Genomic DNA, 22,014 nt, shown 5'->3' with positions numbered 1-22,014 from the left:
TAAAGTACATTAGAGAAAGGTGGTAACTAGAAAAAAGTGTGCTGTCAGAGGAGGGATTTGGTTTGATTTGGTTTTTAAAATAGGAGATAACATGGCATGTTTGTAAACTGCTGAGAATGAATCAGTAAAGAGGGAACAATGGAAGATGCAAGAGAGAGAAATAAAAGAATTGTGGAAAGAATGTGCTTGAATAGAGGAGTAGAGATGCTGGTGGCAGGTTGATGTGGTGGTGGAATGTAGAGGTCCTCTTCTGATTGCCTTTCTAATGAAATAAGAAGCAAGATCATCAGTTGAGAAAGAGGATGACAGGAGGCTTTGGGAGATGTGAGGAGACAGAGGGCATGAAATAGTTGGTTAAGAGTGGGAGAACAAATAGACTATGGAAATGAATAGCATTACAGGCCCATTTATAGTGCAACAAGTCAATATCATTGTGTCTTTTTTCTCAACCATGTTGAGCCTGAGATTTGGATTTAAACAGGAGTATATTCAGGCAAGATCTATAGAGGGAAGAGGGAGCAGGGAAGTAAAAATAGTGATGAGACCATGGACCCTAAGGTAGGTAAGTAGGCAAGGTGAAGAGCAATAAAAGTGGTCGGGTCAATGGGCTAGATGTCCTGAAGAGGGTGAAAAGTTATTGGATTGAGGATACAAAAGTGTGAGCCAGAAAGATAAGTGGTGACGGTCAAAGAATGGGATATTCAAAAGTAATCAAAATCCTAACTTGAACTTGAAGATTAATGAAGATGTTTTTTAAATTAAATATATGGACATTTCATAGAACTAATAAATGAATTTAACAAGACTACTGGACACAAGGTCAATATACAAAACAAATGTATTTCTATATATTAGCAAGAAAAAAACTGGAAAATGACACTTACAAAACAATATAATTTATAACTGCATGAAAAATATTAAACACCTAGGAATAAATCTGTTGAAATGCATGCAAGACCTCAACACTGAAAGCTACAAATCATTTCTGAGAGAAATCAAAGATCACCTCAGAAATAGACAGATATTCCATGCTCATGAATTAAAAGACTCAAAACTGTTAAGATATCAATATTTTCCAAATTGGTCTATATGCACAATACAATTCAATCGAACTTTCAGCAAGCTGTGTGTGTGTGTGTGTGTGTGTAAATTGACAAGCTAATTCCAAGATTTATATGCTAATCAAAGAACTTAGAATATCCAAGAATTCTTTTGATGAAAAAAAGTTGGAGGACTTACATCACCAGATTTCAAGATTTACTATGAAGCTATAATAATTAATACAGGGCAGTTTTAAAGCAATGATAGACAAATAGATCCCTGGAATAGAATAAAGTGTCCAGAAATTAACCCACACATATATACCCTCCTGACTTAAAGCAAAGGTGTCACTATAATTAAGTAGGGGAAGGATGACCTTTAAGTAAATGATGTTGGAATAATTAGATATGTGTGGAGAGAAATGAACACTGACCCTTAAACTATACACAAAAATTAATTTGAGATGGATCATAGACCAAAATATAAAAACATCAACAAACTTCAAAATAAAAACATAGGAGAATTTTTTGATATCAGGGTAGGTAAAGATTTCTTCCTTAGATCACAAAATGTACTGAACTATAAAAAATTGCTAAATTGTATTTAAGGAAAAGACAAAATTTCAATTCAAAAAGGCAAAAGACTCGGGGCGGCTGGTTAGCTCAGTTGGTTAGAGCGTGGTGCTCTTAACAACAAGGTTGCCGGTTCGATCCCCCACATGGGCCACTGTGAGCTGTGCCCTCCACAACTAGATTGAAACAACTACATACTTGACTTTCAGCTGGTGGGTCCTGGAAAAACACACTTAAAAAAATAAAAGTTTAAAATAAAAAAACAAAACAACAAAAAGGCTTAAACAAGCATTTCACAAAAGAGGACATTTAAGTGGCCAAAAAACATGAAAGAGTGCTTAAAATATCTCATTAAAAAAATGTGAACTAAAGCCACGAGATGGTTAATACATTCAGCAGAAGGGCTTTTTTTTAAAGCTGTCATTAGCAAGGACTGCTGAGCATGTGGAGTAACTGGAACTCTCATATGTTATTTGGCAGTTTCTTATATAGCCAAACATACATCCACACTATGATCCAACAATTTCACACCCAGACATATACCCAAAAAAGATTAGTCCATATATCCACCAGGGGATTTGTACAGAATGTACATAGCAGCTTTATTCATAATAGCCAAAAACTGGACAAAATCCAAATATCCATCAATAGGAGAATAAAACAATTTGTGATGTGTTCATAAAATGGAATATTACCAGCAATAATCAAAAGGGAAAAAAAATACTAATACAAAGAACAACACAGATACATCTCAAAAACATAGTGCTAAGAGAAAGAAGCCCAACACAAAAGAATACATACTATATGATTCCATTCATAAGAAGTTCAAGACTGAGCAAAATTAATCTCTGGTGATAGAAACCAGAATACAGTAGTCCCCCCTTACCTGTGGTTTCACTTTCTGTGGTTTTGGTTACTAATAGTCAACCACAGTCAGAAAATATTACATGGAAAATTCCAGAAATAAATAATTCATAAGTGTTAAATTGCATGCCTGTCTGAGTAGCATGATAAAATATGGAGCCATCCTGCTCCAACCTGCCCAGGATCCCTTTGTCCATCGTATCCACGCTGCATACGATCCTGCCTGTTAGTCACTTAGTAGCTGTCTCGGTTATCAGATCGGCTATCATGGTATCACAGTGCTTGTGTTCAAGTAACGCTTATTTTCTTTAATAATGGCCCCAAAGCACAAGAATAGTGATGCTGGCAATTCGGATATACCAAAGAGAAGCTGTAAGGTTCTTTAAGAGAAAAGTGTAAAGGTCAGTACAGTACAATAAGATATTTTGAAAATGAGAGAGAACCACTCTCATAACTTGTATTATAGTATATTGTTATAATTGTTCTATTTTATTATTAGTTATTGTTGTTAATCTCTTAGTGTGTCTAATATATAAATTAAACTTTATCATAGGTATGTATGTATAGGAATAAACATTGTATATAGGGTTCGGTACTATCTGTGGTTTCAGGCATCCACTGGGGGTCTTGAAATATGTCCCCCACTAATAAGGGGATCTATTATAGTGGTTACCTCTGGTGGAATGGGTATTGATTAAATGGAGCACAGGGAACCTTCCAGGGAGATGAAAATATTCTATAACTTGAAAATATTCTATGTCTTGGGTGGAGGTGTATGGGGGTGTACGATTGTTTCTTAGTATTCTCTGGGGATTGGTTCCAGGACCCCCATGGATACCAAGATCCGAGTGCTCAAGTGTCTTAAATAAAATGGCACAGTATTTGCATATAACCTCTGTGAACATCCTCCTATATACTTTAAATCATCTCTAGATTACTTATAATACCTAATACAATGTAAATGCTATGTAAATAGTTATTATACTGTATTGTTTAGGGAACAATGACAAGAAAAAAAGTCTGTACATGCTCAACCATAGTAGACCTAGCTACATAGTACATGCCAGCAACAATGGAAAGTTTTTTTAGAATATTTTCAATCCTCGGTTGTTTGAATCAACAGATGCAGAACCCACAGATACGGAGGGCTAACTGTATGCATACAGATAAATCGAACTATTCAGTTAAGATTTGTACATTTTCCTAAAATTATATCTTAATAAAACAGTTTAAAATAAGGAGTTTCTTTTTAAATTACAAAATAAAAAATGCATACTTTTTACAGGAAATTAAAACAAGCGTACCTAGAAAAATGAAACCAAGCCTTGAGTCCGTTTCTGGGGACATGGATCTGTCTTCTACTCCCTACAGGTATGAGATGGGACAGAGGGAGGGGGTATTATGCGCAGATGAAGAAGGGCAGATCCAGGATCTGTGGTGACAAGCCAGAAGGACAGAGTTTCCCTTCAAGATGAGGAGGATATGTTTTTTTATACCTTTCTCCAAAAGTGGAACAGGCTGACCTGAACCGTAATGGACTGTCAAAGGTGGCGTGTAGGAGCAGAAGGCAGATGTGCCTGTAGAGGCATCCAAACATCAGATGGGGCTTGAATTAGACAACCTAGGTCTCTTCTCTTGTGGCCTCCCCCTTTAAGAAACAGCAGGGAGTAGAACAGGTCCTCTCACACGCTATATTGTCCCTTGGTGTTAATGTTGATGACCAAGCCCATCTTCTGGCAGCCATAGACTGCTGGGCAACTAGCTCTAGAGTCTAGACCCTGGTGGAAGTGAAGGAGGAGGAAATGGCACAGGACAAGAACCTTGGTCCCTAAGAAACTGACAATTTAGTGGGAAAACAAAAATAACTCCGAGCTTGGGAGTGAAACCAGATTCCATCCTTTTCTGCCTCTGATTGACTGTGTACCTTGCGTAACCCCTAACCCTCGCTGAGCCTGGGGGCTAGGCTGGGTTGTTCCCCTGCCTTCCCCAGTACAGACATCCTTTGAGGCTTCATGGGAGTCTTGAAGAGGAAGGTACTGGGATGAATGACTGTTGTGATTGTAGTGGGAGACAGCAGAGGCTCCAGGTCTCATTCCCCGTCTCTTACGAACTCTTAGAAGGGCAGACGGTCTTGCCCCCTCCCTTCTTCTCTCACCCTACATAACCCCAAGACATCCCAGACTCCTTTCAAGCTGTTCAAGTCATCTTGGAAAACTTTGGGGTGGGGACCCAGTCCACCCAACCTAGGCCAGTTTCAACAGGATCTCTGCCAGGCAGAAGGCAATTTCCTGGATGGTGAGCAGAGTTCACTCTGGGCTGGGTCTCGTTAGGGCCACACCACAGAAATGGCTGTAGGCCACAGAAATCAAGGATTTCCTTGATTGCCCAGGAGATTTGAGCCCCACCCTACGCTGCCCAGCTGCCTTGGAGAAAAAGGGGGAAACTCTGGATCTGGTCTAAAACACCTTCTCTGGCTCTCTACCTCCTGTGCTATTGCTGCTTCTTTCTTCTCTCTGCTCTCTCCTGCCTCCCTTCTTGGGATTACAAACACATTTTAGCAAGTAAGCAAATTCACAAGTACCAAATCTGCAAATAATGAGGATCAACTGTATGTTGTACTGGGGAGCCTGAAAGAACCTGTCCCTCTGCCTGGGAGAGTCTGAGAAGGCTCCCACAGAGAAGCTACGTTGGCTGTGACCTGAAATACACAGAAGTCCAGACATGGGGCCTGTAACCGAAACTTAAGTCATGTGGTTTGACAAGGAACTCGTTTTTTCCTATTCCTAGGTATTTTATTGATCTCGTAAGTGTGGTTGTCTCTTTCACCGTGTCTTCTAACTCAGCATGGGACAGTAGAACTTTCTGCAGTGAGAAACATGTTCTACAACTACACTAATATGGTTGCCACTAAGCACATGTGGCTATTGAGAAACTAAATTTAAGGTTTCACTTAATTTTCATTATTTTAAATTTAAATTCAAACAGCCACATGTAGCAGTGGTTAGCATGTTGAACAATGCAGTTTTAACTGATTTCAGTTTGCATATATGAAGGATATTGGTTTTTGTATTTATACCCCATTTCCTTACTGAATTTTATTGTTTATAGTTGTTTTTCAGTTGATTAATTTGGTTTCTCTTGGAATGCAAACATATCACTGACAAAGATCATTTTACCTACTCCTTTCCAATTTTTATTTGTCTAATTGCATTGACTATGTTCAAAAGAAACAACATGGAGTCATTTGTGGAAAGCACCCCCAAGACTAAATGCCCAACGTAATTGCAGTGTCAGCCTCTCCCAGGAGTAGAATTTTAAGCCAATCAGTCTGGAATTTCCTGATAACACTAGTGAGGTAATCTGCCTGTAAGACCTCCTGCCTTCCCCTAAGGAAGGCAACTTTGCCTGAAATAATCCACTTTTAACTTCCTGTCCCACCTTCTTTCTGTCTATAAAAGCCTTCCATTGTGTACATGGAGTACCTTTCTATTTACTAGATGGGGTGCTGCCCAATTCATGGCTCGTTCAATAAAGCCAATTAGATCTTTAAATTTACTTGGCGGAATTTGTGTTAACAGCTAATACCTCCAATTAAAGGATATATATAGTCATAGTGGTGAAAGTATGTATTCTTGTTCCCGACTTAATGGAATTTCTAAGTGTGATTTCTTCTTTTTTTTCATATGCAAATGATACAAACAGGTGACGAATCAATTGTTCTGTCCCCCAAGCTTGTTCCTCCTCCTGTCCTCCCTGTTACTGAGTTGAGGAGCCATTCTGTTACCCAAGTTAGAAATCTAGGCATCACTCTCATTTCTCTCTCTCTCCCTCTCCCTCACTTTATTATCCAGGCCAACCAGCTGTCAAATCTGTCCTCTTGCCATTTCCACTGCCACCCCCCAGTCTGTTACCTTTGTCGCCTAGAAACATCTCAAGAGCAGCCTCTACAGGAGCCATCCTGCTTCCACTTTCAGTTCCTTCCATCCTTTCTCCACAAAGCAGATGATATAGCCTTTCTAAACTCTTTGTTGATGTAAGAACATCCAAACCTGTAGAGAATTTTTATCAGAATGTATTTGAGCTAAACTGCCGACATATGCCGGAAAGCAAGCTATCAAGTGCTGTGGGAATGACAGTTTTGCAGTTCCTTTTATACATTTGGAATTAAGGGGGAAGCTAAGGAAGGTTACACGAAGGTGGGAGAAAGCAAGGTGGGGATTACACATTGTTAAGATTATGTGCTCCCTTGAGCGTGGTTAGGGCTCCCAGAGATCTGAAAAAGAGGATTACTCTGGCATTTCAAAGGTGTGTGAACGTAGATGTACAAAACAGTGGACAGGGCTTGCTTAAGGCAAAGATAACCTTTTTGTTGGCCTGGGCCCCCACCATGACCTGTCCAGTTAGGAATTTTATGACCAGACACTCTCTGAGGTTACCTTCCATCAGATTTACTACAGAGCCCTTTTTTTTTATCCCCATCTTGATCTAGCACTTGACTCTCCTACTTAAAACTCATTAATAGCTTCACTCTTCTCTTAGGATAAAGATCAAAATGTTTAACGTGGCCCACAAAGACCTGCACCATCTGCCTCTGCCTTCGTTAAAAAAAAAAAAAAAGTAAATCATTATTCTGTTTAAATCTCTTCAATGGCTTTTTGGCTGTTCTCAAAATAAAATTGGAACTCTCACTGTGGGCAGCAAGGCCCTAGATGGTCTAGTACCTGTATGCTTCTCCAAACGCACCTCAGACCACCTGCCTTCCTGTTCACTGAACTCTGACCACACTGTTTCCTTTTAGCACTTCAGATACGACAAGCTCTTTCCTACCTCTGGATCTTTGCACTCTCCTTTCCCTGCAACACTTTCCTGGAAGTCCTTTGAATGCCAATTCTCTTTGTGATTCAAGACAAACATCACTTTCTCAGAACAGTCTTTTCTCAATTTAAAATAGCCTTCACACAAGTTCCCTCTATTACATCACCCTGCTTCTTCTTTTCATGGTGCTTATTACAATCTGAAATTATCTTATGTATTAAAGGTGTGACAATTAAGTTCACGAACTTGTTGCAACCATGTTGTTGACCTTTTTTGATATCAGAGGGATTATTCATTATGAATTTGTACCAGCTGGACAAACAGTTCACCAAGTTTACTATTTGGAGGTGCTGAAAAGGCTGCGTGAAAGAGTCGACCTGAACTTTTCGCCAACAATTCATGGCTCTTGCATCACGACAATGCACCAGCTCACACAGCACTGTCTGTGAGGGAGTCTTGAGCCAGTAAATAAATAACTGTACTGGAACACCCTCCCTACTCACCTGATCTGGTCCCCAATGACTTCTTTACCTGAAGATAAAGGAAATATTGAAAGGAAGACATTTTGATGACATTCAGTACATCAAGGATAATACGACAGCTCTGATGGCCATTCCAGAAAAAGAGTTCCAAAATTGCTTTGAAGGGTGGACTAGGTGCTGGAGTTAGTGCATAGCTTCCCAAGGGGAGTACTTCAAAGGTGACCATAGTGATATTCAGCAATGAGGTACGTAGCACTTTTTCTAGGATGAGTTTGCTAACTTAATTGTCCATCCTCGTATGTCCATTTATTTGCCATTGGTCCCTACTGAGAACGTAAGCTTTATTTTGTTCACCACTCTATGTTCAGGGCCTAGCCAGTGCATAACACATAGTAGGCCCATTATAAATATTTGTTCAATAAATGGATAGCCAAAATCATAGAGCCAGTCAATGAGAGATTTGGAATTCCTTCTTTGCAATTTTGAAAGATATTGCCCCTTCCTTCCAGCAGGTGGAAGCAAAGCCACATCTGGTCTTTAGCAGGGATTGGGGATGTGAGGGGGATTTGCTGAGTGTAGCAGGATAGTCAAGAGGGAGAGGCAGAGTTTTAATAGTAATGCTGGATCCAAGAATAGAGGAAGTCGAGACAGCACTTCTCCCAAAGGACGAGCAGGTACAAGCTGTCCAGAAGGGACCTGGAGTAGCCAATAACCCAAGGGGTGTCTGGGATCCTAGACTGCTTTCCCACTTCCCTCACGTGTACCCAAACCATCCCACAACCTGGGAGTTGGGGGAGGGCGGTCTTTGAAAAGGAGAGCTATTTTCCATGAGCATGAAACTGGAGAGAGGCAAAGGTTTTCAATTCCAAATCCCCATTGTACAGTTGGGGAAACTGAGACCAAGTGAGAACCATCATATTGGGTCATTAGGAATTGGGTCTGGCTCACAAAGCAACTCTTGTCATAGCTCACATTTATTCAGCACCACAAGTCCCACTCACCCCTCCATGCCTGGCCCTGGACTGTGTGTGGGAGACCACAATAAAGGGGGCATGGACTCTTGAGCTGCCCCAAGAGGCACGGGGGGCAGGAATGGCTTTAGAGAGGCATGCTGGAGCCAAGACACATTGGGCCTATGTCTGCCACGGGGACCAGAGGCCAGACATGCATTGCAGGTCCAGGGAGGTAGGCTGCAGAAAGAGCTGCATCTAGATCTGGGGCTGGCAAGGTCAGCAGGGGTTTTGGATTTCCTCCTGAAGGCAATGGGAACTCACAGAAGGGTTTCTAAACAGGAGAGCTACTTGGTTATCTTGGATAGTTTTCAGAAAAATGTGAGATCAAATCAAAGACAGAGACCAGTGAGGATGCTAGTATAATCATCCACGTGAGAGAAGAGAAGACCTGTAAGTAACTATAGGGATGGAGAAAAAAGCAAGCTTGAGTGGTTTAGGAAATTAAAAATATTTTAAGAAAATGGATTGGTGGCTATAATTGACCGATTGAATTGATATCTATTAAGTGCTTGTTGGTAACACTTTATAAATTTATAAAAGTGGCTTGGCAGGCTTCATTAGCAAAAAATGGAGCCCCACATGCAAAGTCAAAACCCTAGCCTAAAGAGTCTAAGTGCTTCTCTTCTCTGGGCCTCATTTATCCATCTAGAACATAAAGACGTTGGGCTGGTAACTGCTGATCCTGACAGCTTTGCTTTTGCGATTTTTGGAGGCTGGCTTACATGTGTGAAAGCCAGTGATATGCAGACGCAGGCTCCTATCCGCTTGCAAGAGCCAAGTGTTAACTTTTCAGGAATTTTGCAAGATAGTACCATTGGTAACTTGAAATTGGCTATCGTAGGAGTGTTTATACCATAGAAATAGGCAAATACTACAAAACTAGGCCTTCCCCCGGCCATCCTCCGCCCTTCCAGAGGTGGTTTTCACCAGCACCTCTCTTCAACACACACACACACACACACACAGAGTCAGGTACATTCTCACCCTCCAACACTGTCATTAACAGTTGTGGAGAAAGAATCTCAGGTCTCTACGACCCCACAGGGCCTCAGTCCCACAGATCCTGCCCCAGCACAGTCAGGCCCACACGGTGGGAAGCACAGCGTTCTGGGCAGAGCAGACATCTGTCTGACAGTATGTTGGTCGTTCTTAGACAGAGGAGAGCAGAGCTTGGTGGTTAACGTATTGGAGTCTCACAGTCCTGACATGGAGTCTCACAGCCCCAGAGCTAGATGCAGCCCCTTCTGCAGGCCACCTGCCTAGCCCTGGAATGCACGTCTGGCCTCTGGTCCCCCTGCAGACATAGGTCCAATGCGTCTTGGCTCCAGCACGCCTCTCTAAAGCCATTCCTGCACCCCTGCCCCTTGAGGCAGCCCCACTTAGGTCACGCTTGGCTATTTGATGGTAGCCAAGTCCCTCTTGACACTGGAGCTCAGTTTCCTCATCTTTAAAATGGGGACATGTCCTGATTTAGCAAGATGGTTTCTAGCATTAAGTGAGAACACTAGCAAAGTGAATGTAAAGCCTCCACACCGTGCCTGGTACAGGTAGGTGTTTAGTAAATGTTAGCTAACGCTGTTATCACACCTCCAGACACATTCTCCCCACCCAAGGCCCCTTCGGCTCAGGGCTTCCTCTCACTATCTGAATTTTGGCACAGTGGCCAAGAACAAAGACAGAAACAGGAAGCTCCATTTTCTAGCTTTTATGAAAATTAATAACATTAATAGCTCACAGACATATACATACACACACACACTGCTATGTACACAGTCATTAAATTATTAATTAGTCTCCATATAAAATGTTTCTACATTAGTGTCCCGGGCAAGGCCCGATCAGTCCTTGGCATATTCACAGTAGCAACTCCAGGGCTCGGCCCCATGTTCAGGCAGAGGAGAGGCAGGTGGCTGTATGAATAGCCTGCCCCAAGGTGGGCACCATTGTCATCCTGGGCCGCTTACTCTCAAGTCTTTGGCTCCCTTCCTGGCACCTGGAGACCAGCTGTTCAGTGAGCAGTCAAGCAGGTCTGGATTCCTCATGTGGCCTGGTGACACAGGCCCTATGCATGGTGGCTTCAGGCAACATCACAGGTCCTAGAGGATGCTGGCCAGCTCTGTAGAATCTGTGTCAGAGCAGCCTGAACTGCTGGCCTCTTCCCTGCAAGAACCAGAGGAAATGGGTTGGAAGAAGCATCTTTGCCCCTCCCTTGTCCCTACCTGCATCATTCCTCATGGGATCTTGGCTGGGCAGTCTCAGCCAGCTGTCGGCAAACCACAGGACATATATAGTTTGCTCACTCCCACTCCCAGGCCAGAAACTGCTGGTTGGTTTGTCCACTCTTCTTGCTGCCCACAACATATCACAAGCCCCAGGACTATGCTCTGGCCTGGGCTGGCTGATGAGCTGGCATGAGTCACTCCCCTGCCCTCTGATCTCCTGAAAGGCAGGGCTCAGGCCACACCTGAGGTCCTGCATGCCAGGAAAGCCATGAAGAATGCAGGTGGTGAAGTCAGAATGCCAGGGCTCAAACCCAGCTCAACCCTCTATCAGCTGAGCCAGTCACCCTTCCTGGTTAAGCCTCAGTTTCTTCATCTGCAGAGAGAATCATGGGACTCTGACACCTAGGGTTGTTGTTATGGAGACCATGAATGCACTTTGTCTAAAACGTAAACTCCTTGAGAGCAGGGATTTTTGTTTGTTTCATTCACTAGAACAATGCCTGCCACACAGTAGGCTTCCAATAAGCACTTGGTAAATTATTCATTAAAACGTAAAACCATCCTGCGCAGTACCTGGCATGCAGCTGAGTTTTCAAGAAATGTCAGCTGCCACTATTATAAATCAGCAGAGGGAAGGGGCAGAGGAGGAGCCATCAAGGGAAGACATGTGGGAGAGAAGTCTGGACATAGTCACAGGAGGCACCTGCTCCACCTCCCGGTCCCCTGCCTGCTCTCACCTCAGAGCCTGCAGGGCCTTTTTGTTCTGCCGCCGCCTCTCCTCATCAATGGGGTACAGCTTGAAGAGCAGCAAACCTAGCAGGATGAGGACTATGGGAGCCATTGTCACCAGCATCTTCAATGTAAACCTGACACCTGCCGGCTGGGAGCAGCCACGGGTCTGGTACCCAGCAAAGCTGTGGGACGCAATGGGAAGGGGAATGGTGAGGAGGGGGTACATAGGATCTATACCTGCCCAGCACTGCCCCAGGCGCCCACCCCACTCACTCAAGACTGAGGGTGGAGATGCCGAGTGAGACTCCGGAGGCAAACTTGGTGAAGAAGACGTAGAAGGAAAAGAAGATGGGCTCGGTTCCGTGGGAGTGCGGGTGCTTCAAGTGGAAGTCATCAATGACGTCGGGCAGCATGGACCTGTACAGAGCGGTGGCAGCCGTGAGGACCCACCCACCTAGCAACCCCAAATCCCCACTAGCCCATTTGGCACCTTGGTGTCACTGAGAAGAGGAGGCCCATGGGGACACAGCTCAGTGAGGAGAGGGAACTTCGTGTGAATAAGAAATGAAGGCCCTGCATGATGACGTAACCCCCCTCTGCTCAGCTGGGTCAGTAGAGTGCAGACCAGATCTAAGCCCCCATTTTCCACCTGATTAGGTTTTCTTGCACAGTTCGCAACCTGTACAACTTTACTGGAAGACCTGCCCTAACCTGGACCCACAGAATGGCCTGCAAGTGGAGAAGCCGCCATAGAATTCTCCAGGGAGCTTCAGAAGTGGAGGTGGGGGACTGGGGAACATACCCAGGTGTGCCTATATACTTACCAGGGTAGTAAGAAGGCAGCTGCTACACTGATGCCCGCTGCCACAGCTACCACGTATGTGATAATCAGGTTCCTCTCAATGAGAGCCATTAAGATGAGAAATGGCACTGCTGACTAGAGGAGAGGGGTGCAGAAAGATGAGTCAGCTGAGAGGCTCCCGCCAGCACCCCCCAGCCCAGCCGAGGTGCTGTCCCTTCAGCCCCACTCACTGAGATCCCAATGTATACGGCTGTCTTCTTGCCAAACTGGGTTAGGAACCACTGCCAGAAGGGAATGGTGAATGTGGCCGAGAGCTGTGGGTGGACAAAGTGGGTGAGGGAAGTGGGTTCGAGCCATGGAACCCCTCCTGCTCTTTCCAGGACCCCAAAGGTGCTCCCAGCCCTGCCTGAGAGCAGCCAGATGACATTATCTGGGCAGTGAGGAAGTTGACAGCCACCTTTGGTGGCTCCCAAGGCGGGCTGAGAGCGGGTCCCAATCTCATCTTCTGCCTTCTCTGAGCACAACTGAGCCAGAGTTCCAAAGTTCCTGGCCTCCACCCTTTTGCTCTTGCTATGCTCTCTACTTGAACATCTAATCGCAAACTCTTTCTTTTTTTCCTCCCAGTGTCATTGAGATATAACTGACATACATATAACATTGTATCAATTTAAGGGTACAACATAATGATTTGATATATGCACCCAAACTCTTTCACAGTCCTACCTAAGCAATTGTAGGTCAGATCCAACCAAATATTCTGAGAAACCTCCCTCATCTCTTCATGACCTTGGGCCAGTGTGGGAAACATCCTCTGACTCTCCAAAGAACCATCTCACAGCCTATGCCACTTCAGCCCAGGCTGTCTATCCACCCGCGGGGTCCCGCACGCACCATGATGGCCAGGAGGAAATTCTGGAATTCATTGCGGAAGCCCAAGGTGTAGGTGCAAAACAAGGCAAAGTTCCCCTCTACCAGCTGTGGGGGGAGCAAGGCAGAGGGAAGGAAACACAAGGAAAGATGTGATTGGAGCTGAGTCTCCCAAGACATTACCCATGCCCCAGGGACCTCTGCTTACCCGTCCCCCAACTCCACCTGTCCCTCAGGCTTGTCACATCCTAAGTCCTTGGCCTACCCCCTCCCAGGGCACACCCCCACCCCAGACTGAGCGTGTCAGGCCCCCACTCACCATGAAAGCCAGAGAGGTGAAGAGGAAGCCGGCAATAAGCTTGACGTATGGGCCATGGCTCATGACCAGCCGGAGGCCCCGAATGTAGGATATCGGCTCTGCCTGCTGACTCTCATAGGGTTCTGGGGGCCAGAAAGGACAGTGAAGAAAAAGCAGAGGTCCAGGCAGAGGGACAAAACCATTTGTGCTGGGGCCTGCCCACCTCCCCAGGGCTTCTCACCTCTCTGCTCCCGCACACCTAGCACCAGGATGACCGCACACACAATGTAGATGGAGGCAATGACGCCTGCTGCCAGCAGGTATGCGTTTTGCTATAAAAGGAGATAAAGGCAACAGAGAGAGACAGTCAGTGTGATCTCCTCCCAACTCCGGCAGCTCCACTCAATGCCCTTAGACCAGTCCCTTGTTTTCTGGGGCCTCACTGTCTCCATCTGTGAAATGGGAGAATCATCCTGGGCCTGCAGCAGTTTCCCAAGGCTGGGCAAAGTCCAGAGGAACAAAATGTTAAGAAGCCGGGCTGTGGAGTCTGAGAGCCCGCAGTTCAAATCTCCCCCAATCTAGTTTCTAGAACTCACTAACTCTGTCACCCTGGGCAAATTGTGTAGCCTCTCTATGCTTCAGTTTCCTTATCTGGGAAGTGGGCACATTAACAGTTTGTATATCAGATGCCCAACATTTAACAGACACTAGTATGATTACTATTTTGGGGATGACTACAAACTACCCCATCATTCCTCTTTTCCCCAAACCCTTGCTCTCCCAAGGGCCTCACCGTTTCTCTGAGTGAGGTGGTGCTGTGTGTGCGATTGGCACCTTCCGAGGTCACTGCCGAGCCATTGGGGTCCTGAAGACAAGGTATATCCGCTTGGCCTACGATTTGGCCCTGGATCGCTGTGCCCAGCACTGTGCCCAGTACCTCCACAGTCATCCCTGAGCAGGAAAACAAGGTCCTTTGGAGGGGACCCATGGCTTGTGGTCCCCAGGGAGGCAGGTCACATGGATAGATGCTCAATTCTAGCCCCAGGTGATGGTAGCAGCTCCAAGTAGGGTCGCTATAGGGTGGTAGAGCAGAGGGCACCTTGGACTAAACTCATGGCCTTGCTCTACAGGGGACCCAGGCTTCCTGGTGGGTGGGATCAGTGGGCTGGGGAGAGACTTACGATAAGCAGTGGCCGAATCCCGCTCACTCTGCTCTGTGCTGATGAACATGGTGAGAGCTGAGTAGGGAACGTGGAAACACTGGCATGGAAGAGAGGCCCTCGGCCAGTCAGATGATGGACAGACAGATGTGGCTTCGGGCACCAACCCTGAAGGCCCCAGGGACTGCCCTCACCCCTGCCTTGATAGCCAGGTACCCATACTCACCGTGACCAGTGTCTCAAAGAGGCAATAGAAGAGCAGGTACCACAGGACCTGGACCTGTGGGAAGTCAGGCACAAACCAGATGAGGAAGTAGGCAATGATGGCCAGGGGCGTGGAGAAGATGATCCTAAGGAAGGGGAGGACATACGTTATACGTATACATATTACTCAGCCTTAAAAAGGAAGGGAATTCTGACACGTGCTGTAACACAGATGAACCTTGAAGACATTATGCTAACTGAAATAAGCCAGGCACGAAAGGATAAATGCTGTGTGATTCTGCTTATATGAGGTATCTAGAGTAGTCAAATTCATAGAGACAGAAAGTAGAATGGTGGTTGCCAGGGACTGGGGAGTTATTGTTTAATGGGAACAGAATTTCAGTTTGGGATGATATGAAAAAATTCTGGAGGTAGATAATGGTAATGGTTTCAAAACCATGTGAATGTACTTAATGCCACTGAATTGTACACTTAGAAATGGTTAAAATGGTAAATTTGTTATATATATATATGTGTGTATATGTATATGTATATGTATATGTATATGTATATGTATATGTATATGTATATATACACACACATATATATATAATCACAATAAAAAAAAGTCATATAACCAATTATGAGGTGATTAATAAAGCTGGCTAAATGGGGACTAGGAGTATGGGGACACAATTCACAACCAAGTAGACAGGTCAGCCTTCACTGAGGTGCCATCTGTGCCAAGGCTTGAATGAGAAGAGGGAGTTGGCCTTGCAGACGTCTGAGGCAAGAGTGTGCCAGACAAGGGGGACAGTCAGTGTAAGCACCCTCAGGTAGGACAGGTGCCCAGCAGGTATGAGGAATAGCACGGAGGCCAGTGGGGCTGGGCTGGAGTGAGCCTGGGAGATGGAATTAGGAGATGACATTGGAGAGGAAATGGGTCGTGTGAGCCCTTCCAGGCCAGTATAAGGACCTTGGTTCTATTTCCTAGGGTTGAAGTAGTTTGAGACTTAAATAAGTTGACATTAAAATGTAGAACAGTGCTTGGGACACAGTGTTTGCTGTGATCATCACACCAGGAAAGCTCAGGGGGAGAGTACAGGCCACAGCCAGGGAGCTGGGACCGCGCTGGGCTGGAAATCGGACCTTAGGGCCAGCCCTGCTGCATCTCAGCCTCCCTGTGTGACCCTGCTGACACCCTGCCTCACACCAGATGGTCTTGGGAATTCCAGAGAAAGTGTCTGTCAGTCTTCCTGGTCTGCAGGGGTTTCTAAATGCTGGCTGAGGGCACGTCTGGTCTAAAGCCTGGAAGAAGAGTGAGCCACAGGACTCACAAACCCGGAAACGCCCAGCCTCTTCCTACATTGACAGAAGGGGTGCCAGTTCCCAGGCCTGAGGAGGGGCCCAGGTGCTAACTGGTATGGACAGGGAGGTCACATATACTACAAGGCATTACAGTCTACAAGAGGTCCAGTGTGCCCTCAGATACAAGGGTGGTGGTACCTCTCAAGAGGTATCACCAGGAGTTACCACCCAGACAGGTAAGGACATGCGCTAAATCAGAAACCAGCCTGAAGGGCCTCAGCAACTTCACCAAGCTGGCTGCCACACCTGCCCAGGGAGAAGCCACAGGGAGGGCCTCCCCTGCTCTCCCTCCCTGCCCTCATTCACTCCTCCCAAATCCACGTGTCTCCTCAGAGAACAAGGGCGTCAGCCTTTGTCAAACACTCCATCCTCTCTTCGTAAGCAGCAGCGTAAGCAGCCGATGAGGAATGAAAGTGACTGGGAGTAACCCGGACTGCTGCCGTATTGGCCTGGGCAGAGCAGCCGCCTCCCATTGGCTGGGCCACATGAGGCGATGTGGCAGCAGAGCCCCGCCTCCCACAGGCTGCCAGGGAGGCGGGTACAGGGTTCAACCTCAGGAGTGGCTCTAGCTGCCAGTTGGGAGCCCAGAGCAGCCTGCCCAGGTAAGGCAGACTGTCCTGCCCCCTGGCCCTAAAGCCTGGATCAAAGGCCCTAACCTGGGCCTTAGCCAGGCACTGGCAAGATTGCAGTGGGAGGTGGGAGGGGGCCCTCGTGGGAAAGGAAGCTATGGGGGGCGGGGGCTGTGGGAAGAGCTTTGAAGGCCGGAGACCAGGTATGGGCACCCCTGGGGCAGGAAGGCGCCCACTTGAGCCTGGATGGGCTGGAGATGAAAGGAGTATGTCCCCCACCACTACCAAGCAGGATGTCCTGGAGGGAACCAAAGCTCCAGCCAGTCAGCCTGTGCTGCTGTCTTCCTTTACTGTCTGATCTGTAGCACCACCTCGCCCCAAGTTGCCAGACAGCCTGAGGCTGAGTACTGTAGGCTTTGTACCAAGGGGCCAGAGGTTATGGGTCTGCTATCTCATTCTTGGTATTGCCTTCCACTCTTGCCCCACTAGGAGCCATCTGAAGGGGTGCCAAATTATATATTACTTAATATGTACCAGCCACTGTTCTAAGTACTTTACATAAAGCAAAACAAAACAAAACATTTCTCACCACAACCTTGTAAGATAGGTATATTATTATCCCCATTTTATAGATAAAGAAACTCGAGGCTCAGAGATATTAAGTGACTTCCCCAAGGTTGCACAGCTGTAAGGGGGAAAGCTATTATTCAAACGGAGGCAGGCTGGCTTCAGAGTGTAACCTTTCAACCACTATGCAGTACTACTTCTGCCACTATGGGAAGAGACTAAGTGGGAGAAGTTAGAATTCCAGCTTCACTGAAGGGAATGGACCTTGGGGAGCAATAGGGCCTGGGCCGGGGTAAGCTGCTCACTAACAATTTGGCCAGTCTGGGAATGAACTGGCAGGGTGTCCCATGGCCCTTGTCTGGGGCAGCTGAGGCCTCAACTGGGATTTCGACACTCAGGTTTTTGCATCAGTCCTTCTTTTCACCCCCCAGCCTGTGACAAAACAGATGGAAAAAACGAAGGGTAGTAGACATACCAGAAGCCCTGCCTTCTGCTACCTCGAAGGAATCTCTTCTACTCACCAGGGCATAAGGCGGCCCAGACGGGTCCAGGAGGATTTGCTAATGCAGAAGCCCACCAGGGGGTCTGTGAAGGCATCCCAAGCTCGGCCCAGAAACAGGATGATTGAGGCATAGAACGGGTCCACCTGGAATGGGAAATAGGCAAAAGATGACCCCTTCATCTTTCCACCCACTTCAACCTTCACTGGTAGGCAACAGCAGGGGCTCCCTCCCCGCTTCATCCGGGCCCTTGGCAGCCTATGCTGCTCCCAGGCCTTAAGCATCTCCACTTGCCTTGCTAATAATGACAAGAATAGTTCTGTGATTGCAGTAGCACTGTGTGCCTCCTGAGAAACTTTCCCAGAACTGTCCCTTACATCCTCCCTTTCACTTGCCCTTGAAAACACTCAGAATGAATGAATTAGAATGAATCCGGAATATTTTCTTGCCTCCCTTTCACAACCCTGAGCCCCAAACCACCTGATACCAGAATTAGCATTTGCTGGGTGACTACAGTGCACCTCCCATCTGTATAATGGCAGTTATGATTCCTATCTTACAGGGTCCAGTTCTATCTTGGACGTGGAAAAAGGAACCTACAGATGTTTTTTTAAAAAGTGGCCTGTCACTACCCATTCAAGCTATTCCCTCCCCCCAAACCTTCTGGGCCTGAAGAGATAGTTTCTCTGGACTTTTCCATCCATCAAGGCCCTATAATTGCTATGGTTCCAGGAAGCTAGGAAACTGGTGGCCTCTCCCACATGGCGTTTCCCTAATCCGATTTTTCCAACTCTAACACTCACTACAACATAGTTTTACACTTTAGCTGCAGGTTTCTATTATTTGAACCCCACGCAGGGTCCAACCCGTGAAAGTTGCTTAAACACTGGCTGCTGAACAATGCCATTTGTGCTTTCTGGGGCTCAGTGTTCCCCATCTATAAATGGATACAACTAAGATGCCCTGCTTGTGAAGTCAGATGCTAAATAGACAAGATGGCCAATGTGCGAGCCCCGAGAGCTGTGGCTGTTCAGCAGCCATCTCCCATCCAGACAAGGATGCCAGGCTGCTGGCCAAAGCTTCTCAAAGCACAGAGGAGCCCTGCTTCATCTTCAGTACCCCTCCCAGTCAAAGACCCTGGGTACTGGGGCACCGTAACTCAGCCCAGCATTTGCAGGCCTCCTGACATGCCTATGCTCCTCAGGTGAAAATGGGTTGCACTTCACCCACATGCCTGGAAACACCCACCAAGACCAGAGACAAACCAGCTAACTGCTGTCCAGTTGGGGACATAGTGTACCAGTCTCTTCTAGGAACAACATCACCAGCGGGCTTCATTCTCCCTCACACCACCACCTAACCCTTGCCAGGCAAGGAGGAGTTGCCTGACCTTGCCAGCTAAGACTCCTGGGGTGGATAAACTCCCCTTCTGGATACTTTCCAAAGCCTTCTTATTTCTCATCCACTGTGACTCTAAGAGGCAGCAAAGTAGGAATTCCCAGTCCCATCTCACAAATGGAGAAAACTGAATCAAGCTACCCGGGAGTCCCTAGTCTGTCCCACCTCAGGATGCTGCAGGAGCCCCTGGCGGGCTCAGTACACTCACCTGTGCCACATCCAACAGGTAGATCTGCAGGAAGAACCCCAGGGCACAGCCTGTCACCTGGTAGGGGGCCCCCCCAACGGCATAGCAAAGCTTATTGCAAATGGACAACTGTTGTTTCTTCTTCGGTTCCTTCTGGGAAGAAGAGAAAAAGATGAAAAGAGATCCACGATCCTGGCCTCCACCCTAGAAATTTCCAGAGGCAGGACCATCCCTCCAACCAACTCTGCCAGAAGGAACAAGTCTGCCTTGCCCTGTTCCCACCCAGGGAGACTTCCCACAAGAAAGGTATTCTCTGTTCTTAGGAACCTAGAAAAGGGGAATCCATACTGAGAAAGTTGCCCCTAAGCTACGCCCTCCACCCACCCAACCAACCCCACTCCCCCCAGATTCTTATCAGCCCACCATCCCTAAAAAACTCCCCCACACACAAGGCTTCAGCCATACTCTTTTCCAAGTTGGAGGAGCAGTGTGTTCCAGCAGCAGACCTGTCCCCATCCAGCACCAACTGCTACAACCTGAATATCCTCTTGCTGCCAAGAGCTTCCTAAGCCTAGCCCCAGTTCCTGCCCTGGTTCAGAGGCCAGGACCCACCTGCCTACTGGGTGAGGGCTCTAGAGAGCTGTAGGGGCCCAGCCCAGCTGGCTGCAGGCACAGCTGTTCCTTCCATCTGTCCCAGAGTGTCCCTGGCCCCTGTAGGCAGCTAGAGACTCAGGCAAACCCAGAAGCTATCCTACCCTCCCTCAGCATCTAGGGAACCTTGGAGAGGGGAGGAAAGGCCTCTAGGTGTAGGACTGGGCTCTCTCTGGATGAGGCATTGGGGAGGTTGAGGTTGCCCAGGGAAAGTAGAGATTACTCATTCATGGCAGCAGCTTAATTGCTTACCCGGGGTCCTCCCAAGGATCAGTTAATAAAATTAAAAGGAAAGGGCAGTCACCTCCCAGGCAGAAATCTATTTGCTAGGATCCCTCCTTGGGGCCACCTGATTTCATTCGGTCCTTTATTATGTCCAGAGACCTGGGGATAAGGTCAAGACCCACAAAGCACGGGCATGAGCCCCAACACCCACTCTCACACAAACGCCTGAAGAATGCAGCTCCTTTAAGAGCAGAGCCCTTGTTCTTATGAATGAACTTGAGCGGCCCTCACAGAGTTGAGGCGCAAGCGTAGGCGTGTGGGGGTGGAAAGCAGGGGGTGAGAAATGAGGCACCAAGGGGCGTTATCTAGATTTCTGGGGTCTCTTTGCCTTCTAAGGTTTCTCTGGCTTCTAAGCCGCGTGTCATAGAAGAACACAAACCAGCTAGGCTGCTGAGCCCAGCACCGCGCGGAGCTGCCGGCGGCGTGGCGGCTCCGCGGAGATGAGGAGGAGTTAGGCAAAAAAGGGCGCCCGCGTCTACAAACCTTCTCCATCACCCCCCAGCCCCAGGGCACCCCCGGGCTCCCTCCTGACCCTGGGCCCGCCTGTCCCGGGTAGCCCAAGGTGTCCCAGAATCAAGCTTATATCTCGACGTCCCCATCAGCCTGCCCCCCGCCCCTTCCCCTCCACCCGGGGTGCCAGGCCCTCACCTTCACTTGGGCCGGGCGTTCACCAGCTTGTAGGATGCCTGTGGGCAGCAGCCCCGCTGCGGAGCCGCTCTCGGCGCCCTCTCCTTTGGCCATGACCCGCGGGCCACGCCGCCTGGGACCGGGATGCCGGGATGCTCCTCCGCTCCGCCGGCCTCCGCTCCGCCGGCCTCCGCTCCGCCTGGGCTGCGATAGTAGCCGCCGCCGCTGCCGCCGCCGCCGCCGCCACAGTCACCACAGTCACCACAGTCACTACTCACAAGTAAACCAGGCTGGTCCGCGCACACTCCCGGCGCGCCCCCTCGCGCTTCTTAAAGATTGGGCCCCGCCCTCTCGGATTCGGCCAATCCTGGCGCGCTGCTGCCTCGCCTCCAGCCAATCCGCTCACCCGCCCGGCCCTCGAGCCTGCCAAACCCGCCCCCGGGCTTTTTTTCTTTTGAGCCACGTTCTCAAAGCCTTGAACGGGTATCCCGCCGCGATTGCTCGACGCAATCCGGGAGAAGGCCAGACCCACCTGACACGAGGAAACTGAGGCCTGAGACTGAAAGTGACCTGCCAGTGGCCTCCCAGGGTGAGTTTTCCCTGAGTCCAACCCTACACCCCATGACTTCTGTCCCCCAACCCTAGCAAAGGTAGGGCTCAGAAGCCCACCACCCCCTTTAAAATCTGGAGTCAGGGTGAGTCTCCCTCTCCTCCAAACCTGGAGGATGTAGCGCTGGCATTTCCTTATCAATTACCCTCTTTCAACCCCCAAGACCGACCATTTCCTCTT

At 47.7% G+C, this 22,014-nt stretch overlaps 2 protein-coding genes across 9 annotated transcripts in view; one reads left to right on the top strand and one right to left on the bottom strand.

Moving 5' to 3' along the window:
• Positions 1 to 22,014, top strand: part of MYCL (MYCL proto-oncogene, bHLH transcription factor) — an 83,784-nt gene that overhangs the window by 29,603 nt on the left and 32,167 nt on the right. For 4 of the 7 annotated variants that reach the window (XR_012497181.1, XR_012497182.1, XM_074334477.1 and 1 more), the window contains exon 1: positions 21,704 to 21,813. The exons of 1 other annotated variant lie outside the window; for it this stretch is intronic. The gene's annotated coding sequence lies outside the window, so the exon portion shown is untranslated. Of the gene's footprint in view, positions 1 to 21,687; positions 21,814 to 22,014 lie in introns of those variants that run through there. 2 more of the 7 variants (XM_019737133.2, XM_019737134.2) reach the window with 2 other exon arrangements.
• MFSD2A (MFSD2 lysolipid transporter A, lysophospholipid) lies at positions 10,478 to 21,526 on the bottom strand. Of its 2 annotated transcripts, none has more exons than XM_019737122.2 (14): positions 21,246 to 21,526; positions 19,683 to 19,814; positions 18,098 to 18,222; positions 15,095 to 15,218; positions 14,890 to 14,968; positions 14,502 to 14,659; positions 13,950 to 14,040; positions 13,730 to 13,851; positions 13,435 to 13,518; positions 12,774 to 12,857; positions 12,566 to 12,678; positions 12,015 to 12,158; positions 11,747 to 11,923; positions 10,478 to 10,947 (listed from the first exon to the last, which is right to left on the bottom strand). In XM_019737122.2, the coding sequence occupies exons 1-14, from the start codon at positions 21,336 to 21,338 to the stop codon at positions 10,884 to 10,886; spliced, it is 1,590 nt and encodes a 529-aa protein (XP_019592681.1). In that variant the 5' UTR covers positions 21,339 to 21,526; the 3' UTR covers positions 10,478 to 10,883. The 2 variants fall into 2 exon arrangements, with proteins under 2 accessions (XP_019592681.1, XP_019592682.1); XM_019737123.2 differs by having other exon boundaries at positions 19,683 to 19,811; positions 21,246 to 21,525.

The sequence above is a fragment of the Rhinolophus sinicus genome, linkage group LG06 (genome assembly GCF_036562045.2).
Source record: "Rhinolophus sinicus isolate RSC01 linkage group LG06, ASM3656204v1, whole genome shotgun sequence".
NCBI classification, from domain to species: Eukaryota; Metazoa; Chordata; class Mammalia; order Chiroptera; family Rhinolophidae; genus Rhinolophus; species Rhinolophus sinicus.
The sequence above is the reverse complement of the archived record's forward strand: the minus strand, read 5'-3'. Positions and strand labels throughout refer to the sequence as shown.